The sequence below is a fragment of the Stegostoma tigrinum genome, chromosome 12 (assembly GCF_030684315.1).
Source record: "Stegostoma tigrinum isolate sSteTig4 chromosome 12, sSteTig4.hap1, whole genome shotgun sequence".
Lineage (NCBI taxonomy): Eukaryota > Metazoa > Chordata > Chondrichthyes > Orectolobiformes > Stegostomatidae > Stegostoma > Stegostoma tigrinum.
Window position 1 is genome coordinate 71,769,381 of NC_081365.1, and position 13,383 is coordinate 71,782,763.

At 39.1% G+C, this 13,383-nt stretch overlaps 1 protein-coding gene across 7 annotated transcripts in view; it reads right to left on the bottom strand.

Annotated features, from left to right (window-relative positions):
- Positions 1–572: 572 nt before the first annotated feature.
- Positions 573–13,383, bottom strand: part of LOC125457114 (uncharacterized) — a 60,504-nt gene continuing 47,693 nt past the window's right edge. For 4 of the 7 annotated variants that reach the window (XM_048540849.2, XM_048540850.2, XM_048540848.2 and 1 more), the window contains 6 exons: positions 12,977–13,022; positions 10,061–10,116; positions 9,379–9,469; positions 7,598–7,729; positions 6,510–6,578; positions 574–5,856 (listed from right to left, as the gene is read on the bottom strand). In XM_048540849.2, coding sequence (XP_048396806.1) covers positions 5,732–5,856; positions 6,510–6,578; positions 7,598–7,729; positions 9,379–9,469; positions 10,061–10,116; positions 12,977–13,022 — 519 coding nt within the window. In that variant the 3' untranslated portion in view covers positions 574–5,731. Of the gene's footprint in view, positions 5,857–6,509; positions 6,579–7,597; positions 7,730–9,378; positions 9,470–10,060; positions 10,117–12,976; positions 13,023–13,383 lie in introns of all 7 variants that reach the window. The other 3 variants (XM_048540852.2, XM_048540853.2, XR_007248561.2) reach the window with 2 other exon arrangements.

The following is a 13,383-nucleotide window of genomic DNA, read 5'->3' on the forward strand; positions in this document are numbered from 1 at the left end:
GTGCAGCCACGCACCAGAGTTTTGTACAGCTGCAGCATAACCTCTTGGTTCCGGAACTCGATCCCTCTAATAATAAGACCTAAAACACTGTATGCCTTCTTAACAGCCTTGTCAACCTGGGTGGCAACTTTCAAGGATCTGTGTACATGGACACTGAGATCTCTCTGCTCATCTACACTACCAAGAATCTTACCATTGGTCCAGTACTTTGCCTTCCGGTTACTCCTACCAAAGTGCATCACCTCACACTTGTCTGCATTAAACTCCATTTGCCAGCTCTGCAGCTTATCTATGTCTCTCTGCAACCTACAGCATCCTTCGTCACTATCCACAACTCCTCCAACCTTAGTGTCGTCTGCATGTTTGTGAGTGTGTTAATTTGTGTGTGAGTGTGTGTGCGCGCGCTCTGTGAATGACCTGAGCTTTACCACTGATCTACTTACTGTTAAATCCAGTTTTTCATAATTGGAACTGACAAATGAAGCAGGCACATTAAAAGTTGTGTGTGTCCGGATTCATGGAAGGTGCTCAATTTACCTTCAGGTTAATTTGTACATACAGTTATCATATTCTTCAAAGTTATACATTGATGACATGGAAATCACATCTGAAAGTTTAGTGCAGTGACGGTAGTGAAATTGGATACCTTAGGAAAGAAATAAACAATTGCTCATTGCAGAATTGACTTATCTGAGGTGTTTAGTGTTTTTGGACTTTGGCACATCAAACAATGAGCAATAGAAAATATGTAAATCAAATCAGCATCTGTGGAGAGAGCGAACATGCTGAAGCTTGTATGGACCCTTTGGAAGAAATGAAAAGTTGTTACACAAGAACAGCGTTTAAAAAGGAACAGATGAAGGTCAAAGAACAGTACAAACAAACTAACTATTTGAGTAGAGAATGAGATGGAGAAATAGATTAAGTACTATTAGAACACAAGGTCATTTTAGATGGTGTCATAGTGGCCATGATATTTGGCTAGTAAACTAAGGATATGGGTTTAAGGATATTTAAATTTAATGACTAAATCTCAAACATAGCAATGATGGCAACGAAACTGTCATCAGTTGTTGTAAAACCTTGTCTGACTCATGCATACTCTTTGGAAAGAAATTTATTGTCCTTACCTGGTCTACTCTACATGTGACTGTCAGCCAGAGGAACGTGGTTGTCTCTTAACCATCTTACAAGATGGTCAAGCAAACCATGTCGTTTGAGGACAAATAGGGATTGGCTACAGTGCTGTCCTTGCCAGCCACACCCACCTCCCACAAAAGAATAAAAGGAAGAAAGGAGACAATTAAAAGCTTTGTGAGATACAAAGCTTAGGGGGTCAACAATCAGACAGTGAAAATAAAAGCAAAACATCTAGTTGACACAATTGATTCAAAGCATCCACCCACAACTTTAGTCTGCTAATGGTACTTGCCTAGCCTAGCACCATGATGGAGAGAGGCGGACGGCTGGGAGTAAAACAACTTGACAAAGGCAATATAACATATACTACAAAAATCAGTTTTTTAAAACATTTGATTAATCAGAAAAGTTCTAATTATTAGCCTTTTATGAAAATCAACTGTAAACTGTAAGGCACATTTTACATAATGCAATATAATCCAAACAGACACATTGTTGAGACAGTCTGTAACAAAAGAAAATAAGTTTCAACACATCACTACACATGGTGATTCATCACTTAAGTGCATCATGAAGCTGCAGATTTACTTTTACAGAAATTTATTGCATAATAGAAATATATGAAACCAAATCGTGCTGTCTAAATGTAGAACACAGCTCCAAAAATCTTAACACTCACAAATGCAATATCTTATCCCATTTCTCTCCATGATCCGTCTCAAAGATTCTATCCGGAGAAATTACGCCTCGAATCAAACTTAAAAATTTGATCTAAACTGATTCTCCTTTCGCTTTCCAAAGACCTGTAAAAGTCATCCTCTCAGATTACTCTCTAAACAGACAGCTCAGACTTTCTCACCATTTTATAAACGAATTTCTAAGCAAACTCTCCTGGTTGTTAAAAAGTTAACAACCAAAATTTTTTTTACTGCAGTAACTGTGCTTTCACATATTTATTTCCAGAAGATAGAGTCACGTAGGTATGCAGCATGGAAATGGGCCCTTCAGCTTAATTTGTCCATGCTGACCAGGTTTCCTGAACTAAACTGGTCGCATTTGCCTGCATTTGGTCCATTTCCCTTTAAATCTTTCCTATCCATGTACCTGTGCAAATATCTTTTAAATGTTACATTTGTACTCAACTCCTCCTGCAGCTCATTCCATATATACACCATCTGTGTGAAAAATTTGCCCCTCAGGTTCCCTTTTAAATCTTTCCCCTCTCACCTTAAACCTATGCCTTCTAGTTTTGATCTCTACATGGCTCCGCACCTTTTAAAAACTCACCCCTCAGCCTCCCATACTCCAGGGAAAAATGTTCAGTCTCTCCTCCTAATTCAAACCTTCCAGTCTCAGTAACATCTTTGTAAATCTATTTTGTACCTTTTCCAGTATAGTAACATCCTTACTATAGCAGGGCAATCAGAATTGTATGCTGTAATCCAAATGTGGTCTTACCAATGTTTTGTATAGCTGTAGCATGACATCCTAACTCCTGTGTTCACTGGCCTGACTGATGAAGGTAAGAGTGCCAAACACCATCTCAAAATCTAAAGAACTGTGGATGCTGCAAATCGTAAAGAAAAATAGAAATTGCTGGAAAAGCTAAGCAGGTCTGATTGCTGTCTACAGATGCTGCCAAAGTTAACGTTTTGGGAGGGGTGATCCTTCCTTAATCCTGAGGGAGGGTCACTCAACCCAAAACATGGGTTACTCAACCTGAAACGTTAACTCTGATTACTCTCCACAGATGCAGCCAGACCTGCTGAGCTTTTCCAGTAATTTCTAATTTTGTGCCAAATACGACCTTCATCGCCCTGTCTACCTGTGATGCCACTTCCAAGGAACTATGTATAGGCACCACTGTGTCTCTGGTTGAGAACATTCCTCAGGGCCCACCATTAACTGTATGAATCTTGCCCTAGTTTGTCTAACAAAATGCAGCACTTCACATTTATCTGAATTAAACTCCACCTGCTATTCCTCTGCCCAATGGCACAGCTGATCTAGATCCCGTTGTACTCTTAGATAACCTTCTTCACTGTGCACTTTACCACCAATTTCGGTGTCGTTTTCAAACTTATTAACCACACCCCCTGTATCTTCATCCAAATTGTTTATATAAAGGACAAACAACAGTGGATCCAGCACTGATCCTTATGGCACACCAGCGGTCACAGACCTCCAGTTAGTAAAACAACCAGACAAACAGCCAGTCGTCGTACCACAGACCTGCCTCCTGCTGCTGCTCTTTTTCCTGAGAGGCTATCTCCCCACCAATTACATTCAAAACAGAATCCTTATTTATAACAGAGAGAGCCACAGGTGACTCCTCGACTACCTACGTACCTCTCCTGGTGGTCATCCATCTACCTGACTGAATCTGCGATGTGACCATTGCCCTGAAGTTACTGTCTACCACACTCTCTTCTGCATGCAACTCCCTGTGTGCAATCGATCCTTGGGTCTGAGAGGAGCTGCAGCTGGACACACTTCCTGCAGTCACCAGGGACACTTGACTGCTCTTTAATATCCTACATCTGACGGGAAGAGCATACCATAAATTATGTTTGCTTCTGATCTCCAGCAGGTCTCCTCTAAACAGCCATAAAAGTTTTCAATCTTTGGGTTTCCAAAGCTAAAATCAATCCTTAATTATCCTGAAGGAAGAACACAATGGCCTTCGAAGTTTGCCCCACCTGTCATAAAGCAACACTGTAAAACCAATCTTCCATTAACACTCCAGGGATCTTTACTCTTTGACACATACCAGAACAGGCATGTTTGAACTCAGTAAATTTTTAAAACCCAGGAAAAGTAACCAGCCCCATAATGCCATGATTGAAACACCAAATTCTAAAATGGATATTCATGAGACACCTTTCATTACGATATTTCATTGGTTTTGGGATATCAAGGTTATGAAAGATGCCACAGAAATGCATGTGTTTTTGCCCGACTGTCCAAATAAGAAAAATTAATACAATTTGAAAGGCCTTCCTTCCTTTCACCATTTGAAATGCAGCGTTGTAGTTTTGTTGACCAGAAATGCACCAAAGAAACTTCAGATTTTATCTGGAACAGGAAACAGTCATTTGTCTCAACAGTGCCATCTAGCATGGATTGTATGGCCCTTTGAACCTGACTTGCTATTTAATACAATTTGGCTGATTTGATCCTGGCCTCAACTCCACTTTTCTGCCTGTTCCACATAATCTGGAATTCTCTTCCTCTACGTTGCCCTTCTGGTGTAGAGAATTCTAAAGATCACAACCCACAGAGAGGAAATTCTTCATTTCTATCTTAAATGGGTGATCCCTTATACTGAAATTCTGTCCCATTGTTGTAGATTCCCCCATATCGCACATGCGATTCAGGATGTATCCTTGTCAAATCCCCTCAGAATTCTCAATGTCTCAATAAGATCACTTCATTCTTATCAAAGGTCCGACCTGCTCAACTTTTTCCTTATTATGGTATCTCTTCATCCGGCAATCAAATTTGAGAAATTTGTCTGAAATGCCTTAATAATGCAAATGTACCTCTCCTTTCATAAGGAGACCAAAACAATACGCAACATTCTAGGTGTGGTCTCACCAATGTTGGTAAATGACAGGTGTAGCAAACATCTACCCATATTTTTTGCTTCGCAACTTTTAAAAAGTTCAGTTGTCGCACAGAAAATAGGTGACCACCCAAATGACTGATAAGGAGAGTCTGCTATTTAACTATTTACATTTAAATTGCACATCATAGTTTTGGTAACAGTTTCTAGCACATACATTATTATTCAAATATTCAGTGACATTTATCCATAAATAGAAACATAAATCTGCTTATTTTGACTTTCAGAATTTTGTGATTTTTGGTATCAAATTTTAACACTGAAATTGCTGGTGTAACCACTTAGAATGAGAATGCTGCAACGTGGTTAGACAGTCAGGCCAGCAGATATGCTTGAAGCAAAGCGTTGCTGATTTCAGTACCTCCTGCAGTACTTACCATGAACTGGATTGGTAACTTAGATTTTGCAGTCTACTATTTTATTGGAGATTGGAATTATTTTTACAGCTGACAGGTGAAAAGGATGGTCTCCATCGATATGTCCCACTAGCTCTGAGTGAACGTAGCATCTGGGAGCCGGCCCAAATGCCAAGCTGGTATGAAAATCCAATATGACCCCCGTAATTTCTACAGTGGCCAGAGGCATGCTTTGGCCTCCCAAGAATTGATGAAGCAGGATATCCACTACTCTCAGTATCCAATATGACATTGAAATCAACTCAGAGACCTTGTTTCGTTTAAAAAGTTCCAGATTTCAGGTGCGTTTCTTGACCAACCAGCAAAGTCCCCAGGAAAATAAACAGGATGTTAACTTGACGACCTCACATTTATCCCACACAGACTTGAATCCACTGGGCAATAACAGATAAAAGTTCTCCCTCATGTTACTTGGAACTCGATTGGCCTAGAACGTTTACGTCCTCCATTTGATGATATACTGCTTATTGCTAATGTGCAAAAGCTCACAACTTCCAATGAGTACAGCTTCAATACGGGAGACAGTTGCATTGAGGTAAACTTAGAGCAATCACTTTTCTCTGTGAGACTTATGATTCAGCGATCCAGCTATCCCTCTCAACTCTTGAACAAGACACTCTTTTATTTTTAAAGATGATTTTTCTTTTTCAAGAAGTTGCAGTTTTTGATGTATTTCTGTTAAAGGAGAAATAGGATTTTATTGAAGATAAAATTTATATTGTACTTTTCACGAGCGGTAATGTTATTGGAGTGGTAACCCAGAGCCCCAGCCTATTATGCTGAGGACAACGGGTTCAAATCCTGCCAGAGCAGACAATGAAATTTGAATTTATAAAAATGTGAAAAAAAATGCTAGTCTAAAGGCAACCATTTAATCACCATCAGTTGTCAAAAAAAACCCATCCAGTTCCCTAATGTCCTCTGGGAATCCTGCCATCCTTTTCTGGCGTGGCCCACGTGACACCAGTCCCACAATATCGTTGACTATTAACTGCCCTCTGGGCGATAAATGTTGGCCGAGGCAACAACATCCACATCCCACAAATGAATAAATGAAAACTCAGCCCAAAACACATTCCATTCAGTAGAGTAGTTTAAGTGTGGTCGCTCATTGTACTGTAGAAAAATGTAAGTTAATTTTATTAACAGCATACTCCTACAACACAGATGAAATAATGGCAGATGATTAATTTTTGGACTTAGCGTTAAATATTAAGCTAATAATTTTGTGTGGCAGATGCTGCCCAATTTAGTGATTCCAACATTTTGCTTTGATTTCAGTTATTTAGCAGCAACCAGAATTTGCTTTGATATGCCACAATTCTCACCAGATTGGAATTCTTCCAATGCTTGAAGGGAATCCAAAGTCAAAAGTATTGTCCACGCACTGTCATACTCTGAAAGAAGAGGTGAATGATGGAGTTAAACTTCCTGAACTGCAGCTTAAAGATCCACATAGTTCCACTATGCTGTGGTCTTTGATTATCACTCCAATTAATCAACAAACATGAATGAAAATTACAAAATTTTTGTTTTTAAATTTGTACCTCTGGATTTGCTTCAATTTTTTTCAAAGCAGCTAAAAAAAGGTGTATCTTACTGGATATGCAGAACTTAGTGTCCCAGGGTAAATTCCTGACTAACGCTTAGTCAGGTAGCAGTTGATGCTCTACGGTGAATTTCGAGTGCCAAGTTCAAGTGAGAGGAATGGTTAAGGGTTTTCTTGCCAGACAAGTACTGATTGACGCCCACCCTTAGCAATGGAAAATGTAGGTGGGGTCATATGAAATGTAGTTCTGATGCTCTTTATGATTTCTAAACCTTGCTGACAATCACTATCTAAGTTTAGATCTACAAATAAGCACAACTTTAATATTTGTAAAATTTATCTTATCTATTTTAACTGTTCCAACTGTACTTCATTGCAATATTATACATAGAGTAATATGACATCAACAGAAGATATGGAAGGCTCGCATTTTTTCTCCAATGCCTTTCAGGACCTCCCAAAAATACTTCTGAAATGGAGACACTGTTAACAACAAAGCAAAAAGACAGCAAAGTTCCACAACCAATATGAAATAAATGATTAGTTCATCAATTTTAGGCATAAATGAGGCCTAATTGGATATACGGCAAATGGGACTAGCTTAAGTTAGGATATCTGGTCAACATGGATGAGTTGGACCAAAGGGTCTGTTTCCATGCTGTACATCTCTATGACTCTAATAGCACAGTGCTAATGCATAGTACTTGTAGAATACAACAAAACATAAAAACAAACTCAAATAAAAAATGGAATTAAAATATCCTCTTGAATAACTCAATTTTTTAAAAGTCATCAGCTAATTCATATTTAATAGAAACTAAAAATCCACATTCAATTTCAACCACCTCTCAGTCGATATGAACATACCTTTATCTGTGGCACTTCCATTAATTATATTTTGCTGAATGGCATTCAGATCATTCTGCATTTTCTTAAAGATCATCTCCACGCACTTAGCTTCCTTGCATTTCTTCCAGAATGTGCTTGCTCGTCCTGTTGCTGTTCAAACACAATTGGGAAATCATGTTAACTGCTCAGAAAATGTGGTATTGAATTACTTCAGTCCAAGTATGGACTGGCTTCCTCCAATACACCCTTTCACCAAGAGTCTTCATGACTGCATCTGAAACCTACACGCAATTCTGAGACATGGACTTGAAAGGGGAGAGGCACAAAAAGGTAAAAATAGAAAAAGTTAGAAGCTAAATTTGAGACAGAAGTTGATCAGCAAAACACATATATTTGAAGGGTCTAGGCCCGAAACGTCAGCTTTTGTGCTCCTAAGAGGCTGCTTGGCCTACTGTGTTCACCCAGCTCCACACTTTGTTACCTATGTTTTGTGTATTCTGGTCAGCGCCCAAATTTTGCACGATTGTGAATCGAATAGAAAGCTCAGAGTTGCTAAAAAGAAACAACATTATAGCTTCTATAGTTTCATTTGAAATCAGACATCCAAGGAGTTTAAGGATACATGCTATGTGGTTAACTCCCTCAGGGCAATTAGGAATGCCTGTGTTGGTTTTGTTTTTGAAAAAAGACACATCCAGGAACAAATAAAAGGGAAAGTAAATTACAAGTGTAGGTAGCTGTTGTTAAAAGTGCAAAGAACAAAAACAAACCTTCTATTGTCACACGACGTGACTAGATCCTACTCTCCATTTTCCATTATTCCTATGCTGTAATCTTCTCAAAATTCAAACTGCACTTGATTATAAATAATGAAAGCAAACGGGACAGAACCTCTACTAACTGTGCTTACCAAAATGTTCACAGAATGCACGAGTGCCTCCTGGACTGAAACTTCTGCAGTAGATTTGTCTTGGAATATAGCACGAGCTAATATGGAATTTAATTAGTTACTAAAGCAAGATGACAACTCTAGTTCAGGGAGGTAATCTGACCATTAGCAGTCAAATAGTTATTTGAATGTTCTGTAATAGTTATTTTGCATGTTCTGTAATAATTTCCAAGCAAGGTTTTGAACCCTTGGAACATACAATATTAAGAAGATTAGCATGCTGAAGTACAACAATTTATTCATCCTTTGGTATTAAGACAACAGAATATCAAAGCTTCCAAAATATCCACATCAATATTTTACTGTGTCCTGTAAGGACTCTGCATTGGGATTAATAGTTTGACTCATATAAGTTACATAAAGACCAAGACCTTGCCAATCTAATTACTTTGCTAACAGTCCCTGTCTCATAATTTTCACTTGTCTGGCTGAAGAATCTATTCTATGTTCACCACAGCTAACACTTGTTGACAGACACTAATGTGACAGAACACAGCCAGGGAATTAACTAATGTAGAAGTTGAAGAAAGTGTATTCAGAAACTACAACATCCTACTGAGGATCTTTACAATACTTGGAGGAAACACTGAAAGTGCAACTTCCTTCCTCAACATTTTTTTTCTGTAGTATCAATTTAGTTATTTTTTTTTCCCAGACATTTATCAGTGTAACTACCACCAGGCAACTAGCACTGAACCTGAACATCAAAATAATAAATGAATGGTATTTTGTTGAACACAGAATAGCAGGGAGGAGTCCTTCAAGCCACTTGAAAAAATTAGGAACCAAGGAGAGTAATACGACTTCTCAAAGACTGAGTCTTTTTTAAAGCAAATGCTTGATAACTCACAACATAGATTTCTGCTTGTACATGGGGTGCCTTCTGTCATCTGCCTTCGGACTTCTTGCTGTATGTCTACAATTTCCTCTTGGCCTTCTTGCTGTTTAAATAAAAAGCAACTCTAAGTAAGTGAATTACTGGCTCCCCAGCTCCATTTCAAATCTGAAACAGATGTACTGTGCCTAAAATAAGGTAGTAAGCAGTACAGTATGGTTGGAATTTGGCCTTCTGGCTCTTTAAACTCCAGTATTCCAGATTTACCTGGTATCAGATCTGTTGTGTCAAAAGCTAAACTAATTCAAATACATAGTCATCATCATATCTTTGCATCATCTAGCTATCTATTAGCATGTCATTTTGTTAAGCTGTAGAGTCAAACAGAGTTATGATAATTATTAATGGTGAATTAATGTTGTTCAATAGCAGCAAACATCAGAGATAATGAAAAACCCAAGATCAAATCCCTGATCATCACACTTGGGGATGAATCTCAGTTGGGATGTCAAGCTCTGCACATAAAGGAAAGAAATGGCATTCCACCACAAGTTATGTCCCGTTTAGTCTGGCAGAGATGTGAGAGAACACAATTTTAATATGATTATAAAACATTTTAAGATAATTACAAAATATTATAATATAATTACAAAATATTTTAATATAATCACAAAATAGTTCAACTTATCAAACATACTTGGTCTAAATTTGTGCTTGCATCACTGCAGTTTGCATCGTTTGGCTCATTTTCATCTGTTAAAAAAAAGTGTGATATTTTTCATATACAGCAGTTAATTCTTTTGACAACAGTTCCAAAGCATTTAGTAATAAAATCTCAAAGCAACTGGTCTGCTTTTTTCTAAAAAACTGCTGGATAACCAGCGATGAACACTAAGTCGCTATGCGCTCATCTTGGTGATTTGGGATGGAAAGGAACTCTTTCCACGACACCACCTCCCATCTCCCCACTTCAGGAATGCAACAAATGTAGTTATCTTCAAGGAGGGAATTGAATCATGCTCTGGAAACCACTTTGTGTTGGTTACAGTAGGAAAAATCTTCACATGCATTCTCCTGAACCACCAACTTCCTGTCACTAAGAAAATCCTGCCAGAAACAGTGTGGCTTCAGTCCTTCCAGAGGAATCTCTTACATGGCTTTTGTTACCAGACCCTTGCAGCAAAAATGTCACAAACTACACCAGGAACCTAACCAACGTATTTGATTTGAATAAATCATGGGGTTCTTTGGACTGTCCTCCAGAGAGATTTGGATGTCCAAGAAACATTATCCCATCCTGCAGCTGCTTCGTGATGAATAGGAGATCTGAAATAGACACTTTCAAATCCAGAATGATGTCAATCAAGGCTCTATGTTAGCCCCATACCATTTACAATCTACTTAATAGTGGTTCGGGTGTACTAAATACTCAACAGATGGAAAACTCTTCAATTTCAGTTGCCTCCCTGCCAAAACTAAACTGACCACCACAGAAAAACATTACCTGCAGTACCCAGATAATTGCGGTGTCATTGCTCGCATGGCAGCAGATTTGCAAACCATGCTCAATCTTTTCAATTCTGTTCACAAATGTTTAAAAGGTCTGGAATATTGTCAAAACGTGTTCCATATTTGCCTTGTCAAATCTGCCACTTCCCATCTAAGTTGAAGGACCAACTCCGGGATTTGTGGAACAGAACCCATTCTTTGGCAGCTACCTCTCTCAAAACAGGCACTAGTGACAAGGAGATTCAACACGAGATCAGTTGTGCTTGCTCAGTCTTCTAAAAACTACACAAATACATGTTTGACAAGATCAACAGAAGTCCCAGTGTGAACTACAGTGGTCATCATCGCATTCCGGTACGACAGTGAGACCTGGGCAGTCTTTTACAGACCCATAAGAGCACAAGAGCATTACCTTCATTACATTCTTAGATTCAATGGAGGACTGCTGAATAAATGTCCTTCTTGAAGCCAACTCTACAAGCATTCATGCAAAGCGTCTATAAAATGAGCTACAATGAACTGGACGTGGTGGAGAAAGGGCTGACAAATATCTCCCCTGACAGGTCCTGTTTTCTCAACTTTCAAATGGTCAGAATTCCGGAGGAAGGCAAAGAAAACAATTCAAGGGCAACTTGAAGCTCTCCTGGAAGTGAAGCACCATTGGCATTAATGATTAGGAGGAGCTCGCTGCCAATCATTCATGGTGACAACTTGTCCATCAACTGCACCATCATGCTCCAAGTCCAAAGCATTAATGGTGAGGCAGAATGGTGTCAGAGAAGGAATAGAGAGGAAGCATATCCTGCATTCTGGATCACACTACCTTGCAGGACATCTTGCCCCACGTGCATAAATATTTGTGGGTTGAAAATTGGCCAGTTCAGTCACATGAAAACAAATTACCCATGCTTTAATATAACAAGTGATAGTAAGAACTGCCGATGCTGGAGTCTGAGATAACATAGTGTGGAGCTGGAGAAACACAGCAGGCCAGGCAGCATCAGAGGAGCAAGAAAGCTGACGTTTCGGGTAGGGGCACTTCTTCAGAAATGGGGGAGGGGTAGAGTGCTCTGAAATAAATAGAAAGGAGGAGGTTGGAGGAGGTTGTAAGATTCCAGCCATTGTGAAAGATTGAGCAGTTTAGATTCTTTTTAAAAAATCTCTTTACAGAGGTATACAGATCAAGATCTTTAAGTCCATGAATGAGTTAGTCAGCGTAGATGTAGTAAGAATATTCCTACCTGCAAGAGAATCTAAAATAAATAAAGAGTAGTTCCTAATAAATTCAGTGTGGAATTCAGGAGAAATTACTCTGCTCAGACTGCAAAACTTGCAAACACTTGCAAACACATGGTGATTGTGGCAAAAAGCTCCAATCCTTTCAAAAGAAAGTTAGACAAAAGTACATCAGAAAAGCAAAGAAAAAGATATGCTAAATGGATGGGAATAGAGTGGGAGGTGGAATGTGTCAAGCATAAACATGAGAATGGACTAGCTGGGCTGACTGGCCATGTCAGAGATAGTAAGAACTGCTGATGCTGGAGTCTGAGATAACACAGCATGGAGCTGGAGAAACACAGCAGGCCAGGCAGCATCTGAGGAGCAGGAAAGCTGACATTTCAGGTTGGGCACCAACTTCATTAGAAGAGTTCTGGCCTGAAACGTCAGCTTTCCTGTTCTTCTGATGCTGCCTGGCCTTCTGTGTTCCTGACTGGCCCTGAAGCTATTTTAATCAATCCTCTCAGACATGCTGTGACAGGGGGCAGATAGAGTATGAACTTGGATCCTCTGGCTCAGAGGAGGGCGTAAGACCACGTCTGACTACTCATGTAATCCAACAGAACAAAGGATCTGCCACACCATTTGTAACCAAATAAGTTCTGAAGTTTAAGTTCTGAAGAAAGTCACAGGACCTGAAATACTAACTCATATTTCTCCCCTCAGAAGCTGCCAGACCTGCTGAGCTTCTCCAGCAATTTCCATTTTAGATTCATAGCCGAATGCTTAATTGTCATGATGCTCTGAATCCTAGATCATGGGCATGTTTGAATTTACTGTTTGCATTTCAGCTCAGCTAATTAAGTACACAATAAATTGACTGTACCTGAGATGGCACGAGAATCAAGGTGTACATTCCTGGTACTATCGCTCTAAATGAAAAACAACGTTTCTTTAAAGTGAGCAGAAAAATAAACATGTGCTATTACCTTCAAACAAAACCTACTTAATTACACTACACTGATGTGTAATTAAAATTTAAACATGTACTTAGTGACTGACTGGTAACCAAAGGACACAGATTTAATGGTCTCCTTATTCATCATGACAATTCTGTGGCTTAAGACTGTGATGAACTCAAGAGAGAATTATATCCATGTCGCAAATTATGATGAACTGGAATGTGTTGCCTGAAAGGGTGGTCATGAGGTAATTAAAAAAGGAATCATTTTCAGGGCCACAGGAAAAGAGCAGGGAATGGACAAATGAAGTGATTCTTTTAAAAGACCTTGC